At 35.4% G+C, this 13,680-nt stretch overlaps 1 protein-coding gene across 1 annotated transcript; it reads right to left on the bottom strand.

The window, feature by feature from the left end:
- Window positions 1-9,468: 9,468 nt before the first annotated feature.
- On the bottom strand, window positions 9,469-11,550 carry CXCL8 (C-X-C motif chemokine ligand 8; the record flags this gene model as incomplete). Its single annotated transcript, XM_080796381.1, has 4 exons — window positions 9,469-9,490; window positions 9,911-9,994; window positions 10,272-10,407; window positions 11,487-11,550. The coding sequence occupies 4 exons, from the start codon at window positions 11,548-11,550 to the stop codon at window positions 9,469-9,471; spliced, it is 306 nt and encodes a 101-aa protein (XP_080652507.1).
- Window positions 11,551-13,680: the final 2,130 nt, after the last annotated feature.

Here is a 13,680-nt window from a genome sequence, read left to right as displayed (position 1 = left end):
AATTCTGACACATGATACAACATGGATAAACTTTGAAGACATTATGCTAAGTGAAATAAGCCAGTTACAGAAGGATAAAAATTGTAGAGTTCCACTTGTAGTAGGTACCTATAGTGATCAAATTCACAGCTACAGAAAAATAGAATTGTAGTTGACAGGAATTGGAGGAGAAGGGGGAATGAGAATTATTGTTTATTGGGTACAGAATTACAATTTGGGAATATGATAGAGATGTATAGTGGTGGTGGTTGCACAACAATGTGAATATACTTAATGCCACTAAACTGTGAACCTAAGAATTGTTAAAATGGTATGCTTCGTTATGTATATTTTATCACAATAAAGAGTTTTAATTCAATAGGAAATCCCAGTGACCCTTATAGTTAGATAATTGAGGGGTGATAGATAGATAGATAGATAGATACAGATAATAGAAATCGATAAATAGATAATAGATGGATGAAAACTTTTGAGATTTATTTAAATAATTTTTTAAACATTTTATTTATTTCAGAAGGGGAGGGGCAGAGGGAGAAGAAGACACCCTGCTGAGCAGGGATTCTTCCCCCCCAACCCCCCACCCCCACCCCGCCAATGCAGGACTCAAATCCCAGGACACTGGGATCGTGACCTGAGCTGAGGGCAGACACTTAACAGACAGAGCCACCTAGGTGCCCCTATTTAAACTTGAAGAAATTCTTAACTTGAAGAAAAGTAGCAAAGAAATACAGATAGAGCAGGCTTGAATTCAGATTTAGATGCTTCTTAAATTGGGAATCCAGTATAGCTTATCCTAATTCCATTAGTTATCCTTTACTTATCTCTACTTAACATATAATACTTCTAAAATATCTCTGTCTTAGGCTGCCAAGTTCTTTGTTTTTAGAACTAAATAAAAAGATCTCAAGGTTATGTTAGAATGAAGCTGAAGGACATTCTGAATAGTCAGAGACAGACACAGTGCAAGGGGCAAGTACAGATAATAGTCAAGGAAGAGAGCCAGGGGGTCAGTCCTCTAAATCCAATCTCAATTATTACATCTAAAGAAAAAGTTGGGAGGTGTAGTTAGGAGGAAAAAGAAATGGTCAGAATCTGGGTTTGCCAAAACATAGTGTTAGGCAAGAAAATACTATATGGTTCAAGGAAAAGGCCTTTAGCTTTACATTTATGGAATGCCAACCAAGTCTTACTGAGTTGAAGTCAGTCAAAAGAAAGTCCCAGTAAGAGGAACTTTGTTTTCATAGTTTATTCTCTATATACAGACCTGATGTTTATTACATTCTTTTTCCATCTCCATATGTATCTCTTCCCATCTTCTGTCTTCATTTCTTGTGTCATCACAATTCAAATCATGCAAGGATCTTATTAACATTGGATAAGAGTAGGAAGTTGAAATTGTGTGGAGAACAGATGGTGGCCAAGAAGTGCACTTGAATTCAGACAGGACTGGAGACAACTAAGTCAACTGAAGAAACAAATGCCAGTTAAGGCACTTCTATGGTTTATTATATCTCCAAAGGACAGTGGAATCTCAAACAGTCAGCAGTATCAGAAGTTCCGTCGAAGTGGGCAGGGAATTCCAAGTGATGGCTCAGTTTGTTCTGGGAGTGAACATATGTCCAAATGTGGTAAGATTTCTGTTAGGCGGATGGGACAAGGAGGATGAAGAATTGTCTCTAGACCCAATGAGTAGAATTGCCTGGAACTAGACCAGTCTGGTTAGTCCAATTAATGCTTGAGATTAAAGTGAGGGAAGAGGACAGAGGTAAATGGTAGAGCAACTACAGAGAAAATTCAAAGTGATGCTTAAGTAAATGAATCCTTTTTTTTTTAAGATTTTATTTATTTATTTGACAGAGAGAGATCAGGAGTAGGCAGAGAGGCAGACAGAGAGAGAGGGAAGCAGGCTCCCTGCTGAGCAAAGAGCCTGATGTGGGGCTTGATCCCAGGACGGCGGGATCATGACCTGGGCCGAAGGTAGATGCTTTAACCCACTGAGCCACCCAGGCACCCAATGAGTCCTGTTTTTTGACCAAGGCCAGTACAGAGCACAGATACAAGGAGATATTAATTCAAGGACTGATTAGGGCAAATTATTGGGAAACATGTTTAGATACAAGACCATGGGAACTAACAGGCCATTGACTGGGTTGTTGGAACCTGTTCCTGAGGTTAGTGTTTATATTTTTATTCATCCTGTCAGTTTAAGCCTAAGAACTGGGGAAAACTGAAGTTCAGGTTTAGCCCATCTGTTGAGCCGGCTATAGGTAGCTGGGGAAAACAGGGTGAAAAGGAGACAGTCATTAACACTTGATTTCTTTTAGCCTCCACTTCTGTTTTGTTGCTGCATTTCTTTTTAATTGGGCATAGTGAAGAACTAAGGAATACTCTGACTTTTAAATCATATTTATTGAATGGTATTTTATTTGTATTTGTCAACTCTGCCATTCCAGATGCAAAACAAACAAAACAAAACAAAAAACCCAAAGCCAACACCACAGCCCTAAAACATATTGTATTTAATATACAAGGTCCAACATCGATTATCTAATCTTAATCTAAGGCAAGTAGACATAAATAGAACTGTAGGATTAATCATAGAGGAATATCTGTAGTGCCAGATTTTACTCTTAGATAAAAAATTTCTTTGAGGGCTTAGTTGTTATCAGTCAATTCTACTATTGACTGGCAGTCAAGAGTTTGGCTTGCAAGTTCTCTGTTTTAAGATAATTTAAATTATTATGACTCTAGGTACACTATGTGTTTTCCAGTTTACCACATTACCTACGACCTTCTGCTGATGGTACTTAGCTGTTACATTCAATTTCCTAACCTGTTAGGTCATTGACTATGATTATCATTATTATAGAAGAACCTTGATATAGTTTGTGAAATAGATCTAGAGATATGGCAAGTTCTCAAAGCCCAGCATAACTCTAGAAACTCAGAAAACCTCAAGAAAGAAAAGACAAAACTATACAGATGTAATGAATGATCAGCTTAACTCCATCGCTGCCTAAGGAACATGCTCCTTACAGATCAGTTTCATAGCCCACATACAGGTTTACTGTTATTGGCAGGAAATTACAACTTACTACCTGCTGTCGGTTATTTATTTTGTTCCCATCTCCCTACTTAATTTTTAAAAATAGGTTTTTTGTTCTTTTTTAAAGAACAGTTTTTGTTTTACAGAAAAATTGAGATGCTATTACAAAGAGTTTCCATATATCCTATCACCAGTTTCCAGGATCACTAACATCTTACACTAGTAGGGTACCAATACCATTACATTATTGTTATGGACTGAATGTTTTGCCTTCCCCAAATTTATATGTTGAAATCATAACCCCCAAAGTAATGGTATTAAAAGGCAAGGACTTTGGGAAGAAATTAAGCCATGAAAGGGATTGGGGCCCTCATGAGAAAAGACATGAGATCTGGCTCAGACTCTGCTTCCTGTCATGTGAGATGACAAGCAGGAGTCAGAAGACTACAAGGAAGAGGATCCTTAACAGAACCTAAACAGGCTGGTCTTTCCAGCCTCCAGAACTATGAGAAATAAATATCTCTGTTTATAAGTCACCCAGTCTATAGTTCTTTCTTATAGCAGCCCAAATTGACCAAGACAATATTATTTGGATTTTCACAGATTTTACCTAATGTTCTAATGTTCTCTGTTCTAAGATTAATCCAAGATACCTTAATTACGCTTAGTTGTCATGTCTCCTTAGGCTCCTCTTAGTATAACACTTTCTCAGAACTTTCTTGTTTAATAAAACGTTGATAATTTTGAAGAGCACTGGTCAGATATACTGTAGAATGGCTCTCTCTCGGAATTTGTCTGATGTTTTTCTTGTGATTAGACTGGAATCATGGGTTTTCAAGAGGAAGACCAGAGAGGTAAAGTGCCATTTCCATTACATCATTGCATTCAACTAATGCAATTTATCACTGTTGATGTTGACCTTGATTGACATAGTGTTTTTTAGGTTTCTCTGCTGTAAAGTTACTCCTCCTCTTCCCCCTTCCATAACATGGTTTTTTTTTTTGTTTTTTTTTTGGAATGAAGTCATTATGCATAGGGCACACCTAGGAATACATAGTTATATTCCATCTCCTTGAGAAAGGAGTATTTGTGTAAATTATTTGGAATTCCTCATGGAGATTTGTCTCTTCCCCATTTATTTATTTACTCAACCATTTATTTATATCAGTATGGATTAATGAATATTTTTGTTATGTTTGTTGTAATACACTGCTTATTTTGTTCTCAGTTTGTTCAAACTTTGGCCATTTTTCCAGTTTTCAGTTGGTTCTTGTTCTTCTTTGACATGATCTGTTACATAGCTATTAGGACGTTTCCCTAGATACGTCTGAAGCAGACTTTATGTGGAAATACATACAGATGTTTTCTCATCTTCATTTTCCAACATACTTTTCTTTTAAGTCTATTAGCTTACTAAATGATTGTGTTTGAAAGTTTTATAACAATTATATTTATCTAACTTGATTTTTATCTATGGGAATGCAAAAAGTGTAGAAAACCCTTTCTTCCCTCACTGGGAGTTGGGTTCTTTGACCCTTAAGTAATCCTTTGGAGAATTCCTGATTGCTCCATCTATAAATCTTGTGGGAACAAACAGCCTGGTATTTACTGTATTATGTTAAAAATTTCCCTATCTGTTGTCTGCGATCTCTGCAAATTCAGCTGATGGTTACTAAACTTGGGGCAATTGCTGAATGCTGTTATTTCTTTTTAAGTGAGTAATGGAGAAATTACTGCTTTTCAAGCTTTCTTTTGTTGTTGCAGGGTTAATACAGTTTTAAGCAATTTTTGTTTGTCATATTTCTACCACAAACCAAAAGTAAAACCTTTTCATCTTATCTTCTGAAGTTTTGAAACCTAGCCTGGATGGCAAAAGAGATGTATTATAGTAAGAAATTATTATCTGCTGATTTGCCAAAATCTTGGTAACAAAAGAGTTTGCTTAGGTAACTTTAACCTATGCATCCATATCTTGGTACATTTCTAGCAAACACACAAACAGCAATTGTGAAAGTTACTTGATGTTGTATGTTATGCATATGATGTATTATTTATTATGGTATTTTACAACTAATACAGTTTTAAGGTGAGCACTTTATTATTATCTCTCTGTCCCTTTTTATTTTATATGTGTGTGTCTGTATATTTACATTTGTGCTTCTACTCGGTAAAATTAGATCTGTAATTTGTATTCCACATAAACAGATTAAATTTATGGAGTAATAGGGGCATCTGCCTTTGGCTCAAGTCATGATCCCGGGGTCCTGGGATTGATCCCCGCGTCCTGGGATTGATCCCCGCATCGGGCTCCCTCCTCAGCGTGAAGCCTGCTTCTCCCTCTCTCACTCCCCCTGCTTCTGTTCCCTCTCTTGATGTGTCTCTCTCTGTCAAATAAATAAATAAAATCTTTAAAAAAATAAAGTTATGGAGTAATAGATTGCATGTTCAGGTTTGTGTGTAAGTCTGTGTTTATACAAATAAAACTCATGTCTACATACACAAATTTACTAATATCACTTATGCAAAATAAAGCAAAAATTTTCAGTTCATCAAATTGATTGGCTTTTCCTTTTCTCTCACTCTTACTCTCTCATACTCTTTCTCTTATTCTTTCACATTGTTCCTTTTTGGCTTGTTTGCATGATACCTAATCTCTAGTTTGATCTGATGTGGGCTTGATTCCAGGACTCTCAGATCATGACCTGAGGTAAAAGGCAGACACTTTACCGACTGAGCTACCCAGGCACCCCTTAATGAAATACTTTGCTGTCCTATAACAATGACAGCATAGATGAGAAAGTGGAGAAAATCCTTTAGCACATTTTAAAGTTGATAAAGATGAAATTAGGAAGTAGATTCTTTGAGAAGTAGTCATTGTTAAGATTTACCAGATTGGTGCAGATGTCTTCACCTGGCTTTCAATGTTGGACACTGATTATATTAGCAATACGTACTCAACACAGTAAGAGGTTTTGTATAAAATTGGAAGTTTTTTTTAATGATTTAGATTATCTACTTATTTATCAAAATCTTGAGAATAAAAGATTCGGCTTAGGTAACTTTAACCTACGAATCTATTTCTTGATGCATTTTTAGCAAAAACAAAAATAGCAGTTATGAAAATTAGCAAATTCCGCTTATTGAATATATCATGTATGTATTTTATGATTAATGCATTTTTAAGGTGAACACTTCATTATCATCTCTAATAAAAATAATAATACAAATAACATTAAAAATCCCCCAAGATCAGACTTTTGAGGGTTTTTTTTTTTTAATGGTTTCTCCCTTCCTTTTGGGAGGAGCCACAGGAAGAACAGCCTATAAGGTTCACAATTTAAAATGAGGGTAATTGGAATCTACTAGAAGTTTTCAATTCCAAATCTTAGCCCTTTTGAGATTCCATAGTCCATTTAACATAGCTTGATCTGTTGGTGTTTGTTCTGCTTCATGCTAAACTCCAGCCATACTGAATTATTTCACTTCTCAATTTGTGTCATGCTCTTGCCTACAAATTACTTCTCCCCTGATGTCTAGACTACCCTTTCCCATGTATACTTCTTCCCTTTGTGTGGCTAACTCCTACTCACCATTCAAACTCTAATTTAGATTTTCTCAGTGAAGCCTAGTCCGGTTAGGTTAGATAATTCTTTGCTATCTGCTTCTGAAAAATCCTGTATCTTTCATATGAACGTTTTGTTAAAATTACTTATCTGCTATCTGTTCTATTCTTTATGTATGAAATCCACACGATGAGAGACTTCAAATGGTGGTAAGGCAAGGGAATTTGAATCTTCAGAGGAGAATGTGGAAATGAAACTTGGGCAGAACTCTGAGGAAGAAGAGGGCCTTTAATAGGGTCTGAGAAGAAATATAGAGAGGGAGAAGTCACCTCGAGAGGGAAACGTTTTTAGGAATGGTGAGTACTGGGTTGAATTTCCAGTTGGTTCCTGCTTATGTATTACTCATAAATCTTTCATTAATGCTATTATGCGGCACACTTTTGTGGGGAAGTATATTGGGTGTTAGAAGAGAGATGGAATGGGTTTTGTGTTCCACATCACAGATAATGTCGACACATGGGAAGAATGGCAGCTGCAGGTACCCAAATAGTTGTAAGGAGCTAAGTGACACAGGAAAAGCAGGTTGCAACGTGAACCAGTAAGTGAAAAAATAGGAGAGAACTCTTCCTCACTCAACGTTGTGGAGCTTTAAAAGAAAATGGACTTAAAATACCCAAAAGCAATAGTAAATGAGTTGAGAGGTAGATAAGTGTGAATCGAAGTTCTAAGATTCATCTTTTTTTACTTGAAATGTTAAGTTAGGCATTGGTAAATTGAATTTCATAAAATTATGGATTGTTATTTTTCATCATGTGGTAAGTTTTCGGTCATTGTCACTCAAATGTCTCTGACACTTTCCTCTCTCCTCCACCTCTAAAAATCCAACTAGACATTGTTAAGACCTTATCCCAAAATCCTTCTTATCTTTTCATTACTTTTTCCTATTTACTACCTCTTTATCTCTCTGCTGTGAATTCCAGATAAAGTTCTTTGGTTTTAGTTCCCGGATCTCTGATTCTTTTTTCAGTTGTGTTTACTCTGTTATAAAATTCCTCCATTGAGTATTTTAGTCAAACTACTGTATTTTTAGAGTTTTGTTTGACTTTTTTACAAATATGCTTGGTCTTTAGTCATATTCAAACTTCCTTCTCTCATATGTGTCAGTTTTACTCTTCAATGATCTGAGAAGTGCCTTGTAAGGAGTATCTTCCCTCTTTCACTGAGTGCTCAGCTGTACTAAGCTGTACAAACACCTGGTTGGTTAATTAGAAATCTGAAGTCAGCCTTATTGGCAAAATGGAATACAATGGGGAGTTGAAAAAAATTTCCATCATTCTATGGAAGGGACTACAGTTTGTAACCCATCTCTGGAAAAGATACCTGTTTTTCTAGAGTTTTGTAATTTTACATATAATATACAAAATGTTAGGGGAAGCATTTATGTTTATTTGCTTGTTTGTTAGATTTATTTACTTATTTTGAGAGAGAGAGAACGGGGGAGGGATAGAGGCAGACGGAGAAAGAGAATCCCAAGCAGACTCCATTTGGAGTGTGGAGACCTACACAGGGTTTGATCTCATGATCCTGAGATCATGACCTGAGCTGAACTCAAGATTCAGATCCTTAACTGATTGAGCCACCCAGGACCCCAAGCATTTATGTTTTTTAACTCAAAATATTATTTTTAATGTAAAAATAGGTAAAATGATAACTTTTAAAACTGCCAAAGAAAGACAAACACCTGATGACTTTGACAATGTTTTATTTTAAATATTTTATGATTACGTTTATATTTCCATGCATCAAAAATAGTAGGAAAAAATCTCTTTGGGAACACATAAAAGCATTTTAAAGTAAAAAAATAAAGTCAGTGTTTAAAAACACAATAATTTAAGTAAAATTATTTAGAATCCATTTATAAATAATAAATAGGTTTTATCTAGTAAGAAATTACTTGTTAATATTGCCTGTTGAATTTTTGCTGTTTTGAGAAACAATTCTAACTCAGAGTTCTGATGATTCAACACAACCCAGTATAACAAGGCTGCCCATGACAAGACTGGGAATATTAAAAGTAGGATTGCTAGTTCAATGAAAATTTCAGATAAATAATGAAATACTAAAAAATTAATCATTGTCTGAATTCAAAACAAATTGGGTATCTTGTTTGTTTTTAATTTTGCTAAATCTGGCAACCTTGTTCAGAATAGTTCTCTAATAAAATATCATTTAGTATTAAAATAAATATAAATTCACTACCATTATTCTACTACTAGTCTATCAACAATGCTTCCTTTCCCATTTTTCCAAACTTATGCACAGGTATTCTTATATTTATTTCTTAAATAAATATATAAATAATAAATAAGCAAACAAGTTTCACTTGAACATAATTCAGACAACATGAGAAAAAGTTAAAGTGCTTCCACATGTCCTCACGTTTCTGTGAGTTAGGATGGTGGCTGACACTTTTTCTCCAGTTGAGGAATAAAGAAGAAACCAAGGCAAAGTTTAACAGGGACTGGTGTATCCTGACCAGCAGGCTGGGGTGGAAAGTTGTAGCAACAACAAAATATTTCCAGGATTTCCAGCTAAATTTGAATTTGCAGTAAACAATGAATAATATTTTTAATATAAGTGTGCCTAGATATTGCATAAGACAACGTGTATGAGACATCAAAAAAAAACTATTCATTGTTTTACTTAATATTCAAATCTAACTGGGCATACTGTATTTTATCTGACAACCCTACACCAGACCCACATGGAACATGAAGTGCTGAAGTAGATTTATATGAAGTCTCATTGACATTTTTACTGAGGAATTCTTGGAAACCACAGAGAATGTGTTTGTTTGTTTCATGGTTCCTGTTTCTCAGCCCTGAAAATAAATAAAATGGGAAAAAATTAATTAATAGTGTTCTAATAAGGAGGAAAGTATCATTTTGAAAATATATTTATTAGGAAATAGTCTTAGATATTCATATATTAGAAATATCCTAATTTTCAACTATGAGTAGAGAGACGGTAAGTTATCATCCAAACTAGGGCACTTCTGAGAATGAAAAGGAACCAGTTCCCTGGACAAACTGAGATGTATGGTCTTCCCAGTCATGAGTATAACAAATTCACTATTGCTATGGTTTTTGTTTTGTTTTGTTTTGTTTTGTTTTTAATCAAAGACTCAGATCCCCAAGAAAGTAGACTTCCAGCAGCAACAGAAAACTTACAGGCTAACTTTTAGACAGTATGTCTCAGGGTAAATGAAGAATTAAAAAAAAAAAAAAAACCCAGAACTTACTTCTTCAAAAATATCTGCACAATTCTCTGTACCCAGTTTTCCTTGGGGTCCAGGCACACCTCTTTTCCATTGACAAGCTTTACACTGAAATGAGAGAGATATGATTAAATCAGTACTTAGAAGATTTCAGACATCCCCTTGCCCTTCAAGTTGTGGTTCCTGAAGTATGAGCATAAAATCTGAGTCCAACTCATTTTTAGTTACAAGCCATATTTAAATGTCATGGAGACAAAGAATCTTTTGTTGCTGTTGTTCCGCCCACTACTGTATTCCTGAACCTAGAACTTTGCTGGATACTTCCACCTTCCTCAATTTTAGGTTTGCTGAAGTAACATATCTAATCACTTTTGAAAGTACTTACATGATTTCTGAGTTTTCACAATGTGGGCCACTGTCAATCACTCTCAGTTCTTTGATATATTTGGGATGGAAAGGCGTGGAGTGAGTTTTAATGCACTGGCATCGGAGTTCTGAACTCACTCTTGACAGAACCGCAGCTGTGGAAAAATAATAAAAACAAGGATTAATTTCATCCCCAACATGGATCTGCTGGCTACTTTCTCCTTAATTCCAATCTGATAATTTGGTGACTGTATGTTTGGTAAACAGCACTTCTTTAGTAAACTCATTTGTGAAGGAGAAGCCTGGAAATTCTCCTAGCCCCTATGTTCAATTAAGAAAACCACAGCTGTCATTAATGACAGCCTTGGTGGACTTCCTGCATAAAGACTTGGAGTTGTCTTTGTGAAATGCTGACATCCTTATGGTACTTTTTCTTCTAGTTGATTGTGTAATCTTCCATGATACCACAATGCTACTTGTAGTATGTAAACTAAGATTCAACAACAGAGAAGTTGCCTTCAGAAAGAATTAATAGAAATATGTAAGTTGCACAAAGATGTCTCTTAGCAAAATATGTAATGCTTAATGGAAAAGAAAAGAAGTTTAAAAACAAGCATTTCCAACTGTATTTCTTTCAAGGGAGAGATCCCAAGAAGGTTTACAATTTGCCAGGTTGTCTTTAAATCAAAGAGGGAAGCTTGTCAATAAAACAACATGTGGAATAAATTTATGGAGTTACCTCACTTGATATTAATAAATAATATGGGTAATTGTGGTCTCTAGTAAGATATATTCTAGGGGCATCTGGATGGCCCAGTTGGTTAAGCATCTGACTCTTGGTTTTGGCTCAGGTCATAATCTCAGGGTCATGAGATCAAGCTCTGCATCTGACTCCTCACTCAGCATGGAGTCTGCTTGAGATTCTCTCTGTCTCTGCCTCTCCTCTATGCTCTAAGTTATAGATTTTTATTAATGCGTTTATATGTATGCATCCTATAAAGTATGAAAAATAGGAACAAGATGTCTCTATTAATAAAACTTTATACTTTTCTAAGTATTGTAGAGATAAAACCTAAACAATCAAAGCTTCAATTTAACTTTAAGTTACTGCAAATATTATTTCCTTTACTTGAATAAAGAGGATGTTTGCTATTAAAGCATTAAGGGAAATCTTGCTATCTGAGGATATCATTTAGACACAGGAAAACTCTGTAGACCAGAAAAGTCTGCTTACCTTCACACAGAACTGCAGAAAGCAGGAAAACTGCCAAGAGAGCAACAGCCAGCTTGGAAGTCATGTTGATGCAAGGTGCCTTCCTTCGGTCTGGTTTCTTTCTGGCTCTTGTCCCAGAGGCTTGTGAGCTCTGCTGTCCCAAGGGGCTTCTATTGGTTGGAGAGCTTCTGTGGCTTTTTATATTATTCAGAGCAGCAGAGAATATGCACTCTCATTCTTGCATTATGTCAGAGGAAATTCCACAATATGCAACCATCCGCTTGCCCTTTGAGAGCAGACCTGAGTCATCAGGCTCTAATTTGTCTCATCAACTTTTTGGCAGGATTGAAGTTCTATTGGATCTTTAACAGAATTTATTTTATTTAAAAACATATTTGTTTTAAAGCACATTTAAAAATCTTTGTTAAATATTCAAGCTTCTTTGATACATTACTATCAGATGTAATTTTTTATGTATAAATAAATTTATTTTTGTATTATCTGGCATTTGTTAAAGTAAGGTCGTTTATGATTACTCTTTAAGGGCATGGTCATTTCTTTAGGTAACCTACATGTGCTTCAATGACAGAAGGTAATCTCACCAACCACTTTTATTGAAGACATAATTTTGAGAAGTCCTTTTCTGAGCATTTTGGAAAGTTTCCAGGAACTATTACTGTTCCTAAAGAGCATATTACAACTCTTCAAAAGATCTGACTTTTTAATGTATGTCTGAAAGAATGAAAAGACACATCTTTCAGTTCCAAAAATATTTATCAAGTAACTGCTGAATCATGTGGGGATCTAGAGATAGATAAAACTAGATACATGTTTTCAAAGAGTTTGGTCCATCAGAAGAAGAAAGTGATACAAGGACTTCACTATATTATGGAACAGATAAGTGGTATTGATATGTTAATCCCAACAAGGACATAAAGACAGAATATTCCATAAGCAGGGTGAGCAGGATATTGAAGGAAGAGAAGGTAGAGAAAAACAGCACATTCTATATAAAGACATGGTTCAAGGACAGGTGAATGAAGATATGTCTGTGCTCTAGGAAGTGGTTCACTGGGGTTACTTGGTTGGGGTGGGGTGGGGTGGTAGCTGATTATACTTAGTGGAAAAAGGCACCTAGGTTCAAACTTTGCTTCAGCCACTTAATTTTTGTATGACTTTTAAACTTTCTGAGTTCAGGTTCTGTATCTACAAAATGGATTTAATAACACTCCCATCTCATAAAGTTAATATATACAAACTTCCTGGCTTAATTTTTAAATTGGTAAATTCCCACCAATTCCAAATGTTATTACTTATAGTTCTCATTTTTATCAGGTTACTAATTTCCATACTGCAAGGATATTCAACCAACAATTATTTCCTAAAAATATCATTTGCCTTAGAGGCATTCTTGATAAAAGATCAGTTTCTGAAATACCAGTTGAGCCAGCTTACAGCATGTAATGTAACAATATAATAAAATAGAAACATCATCAGTTCCAGTTATGGTTTGCTAAAATTAAAGCTCCAAATAAAAATATGACGGCATTAGCATCCGAGGTTGCCCTTTCAAATGAAAATCTGGAATATGGAAAATCTTAAAATCTATAGAATTCCAGAACTCTTGAGAAAGTAACTTGCTTAAACATTGATGTAAGATTTATTTTTTTAAGATTTTATTATTTATTTGCTTATTTGACAGAGAGAGAGAGAGTGTGTGCACAAACAGGGGAGGCAGGAAGGGAGAAGCAGGCTCCCCGCTGAGCAGGAACCTGATGTGGGGCTCCATCCCAGGATTCTGAAATCATGACCTGAGCCAAAGGCATGTGTTTAACCGACTGAGCCACGCAGGTGCCCTGATAGAAGATTTAAATTAAATTCTTTGACAAAAAAAAAATGACTGAAAATTAAAGAAATAGTAATGTTTCAGAATTCGAGCATTTGTGGTTTGGGGAGAAAAAAACTTCCCTTGCTGAAAGATTTGTTTGGTGACCTCATTTCAATTTGCTTGATGTCAGTGACAGTGTGTGTATTAATTAATCTTCACAGCAATGCCATAGTAGTATTTCTCATTTTACAGATGAGGAAACTTAACAATGTCTCCAAGTTCATATACCTAAGTAGCAGTGTCAATGGTTCAAAAACTTAGTGTTAGCCCTGGTCGAAAAGCACATTCACAAAGGGGAGTTGAAAGAACTTTTCTCGAGTTCACTAA

Source organism: Martes martes, assembly GCF_963455335.1.
Source record: "Martes martes genome assembly, chromosome: 2".
In the NCBI taxonomy this organism is placed as follows: domain Eukaryota; kingdom Metazoa; phylum Chordata; class Mammalia; order Carnivora; family Mustelidae; genus Martes; species Martes martes.
Note: the sequence above shows the minus strand (reverse complement) of the source record. Positions and strands in the feature narration are given on the sequence as shown.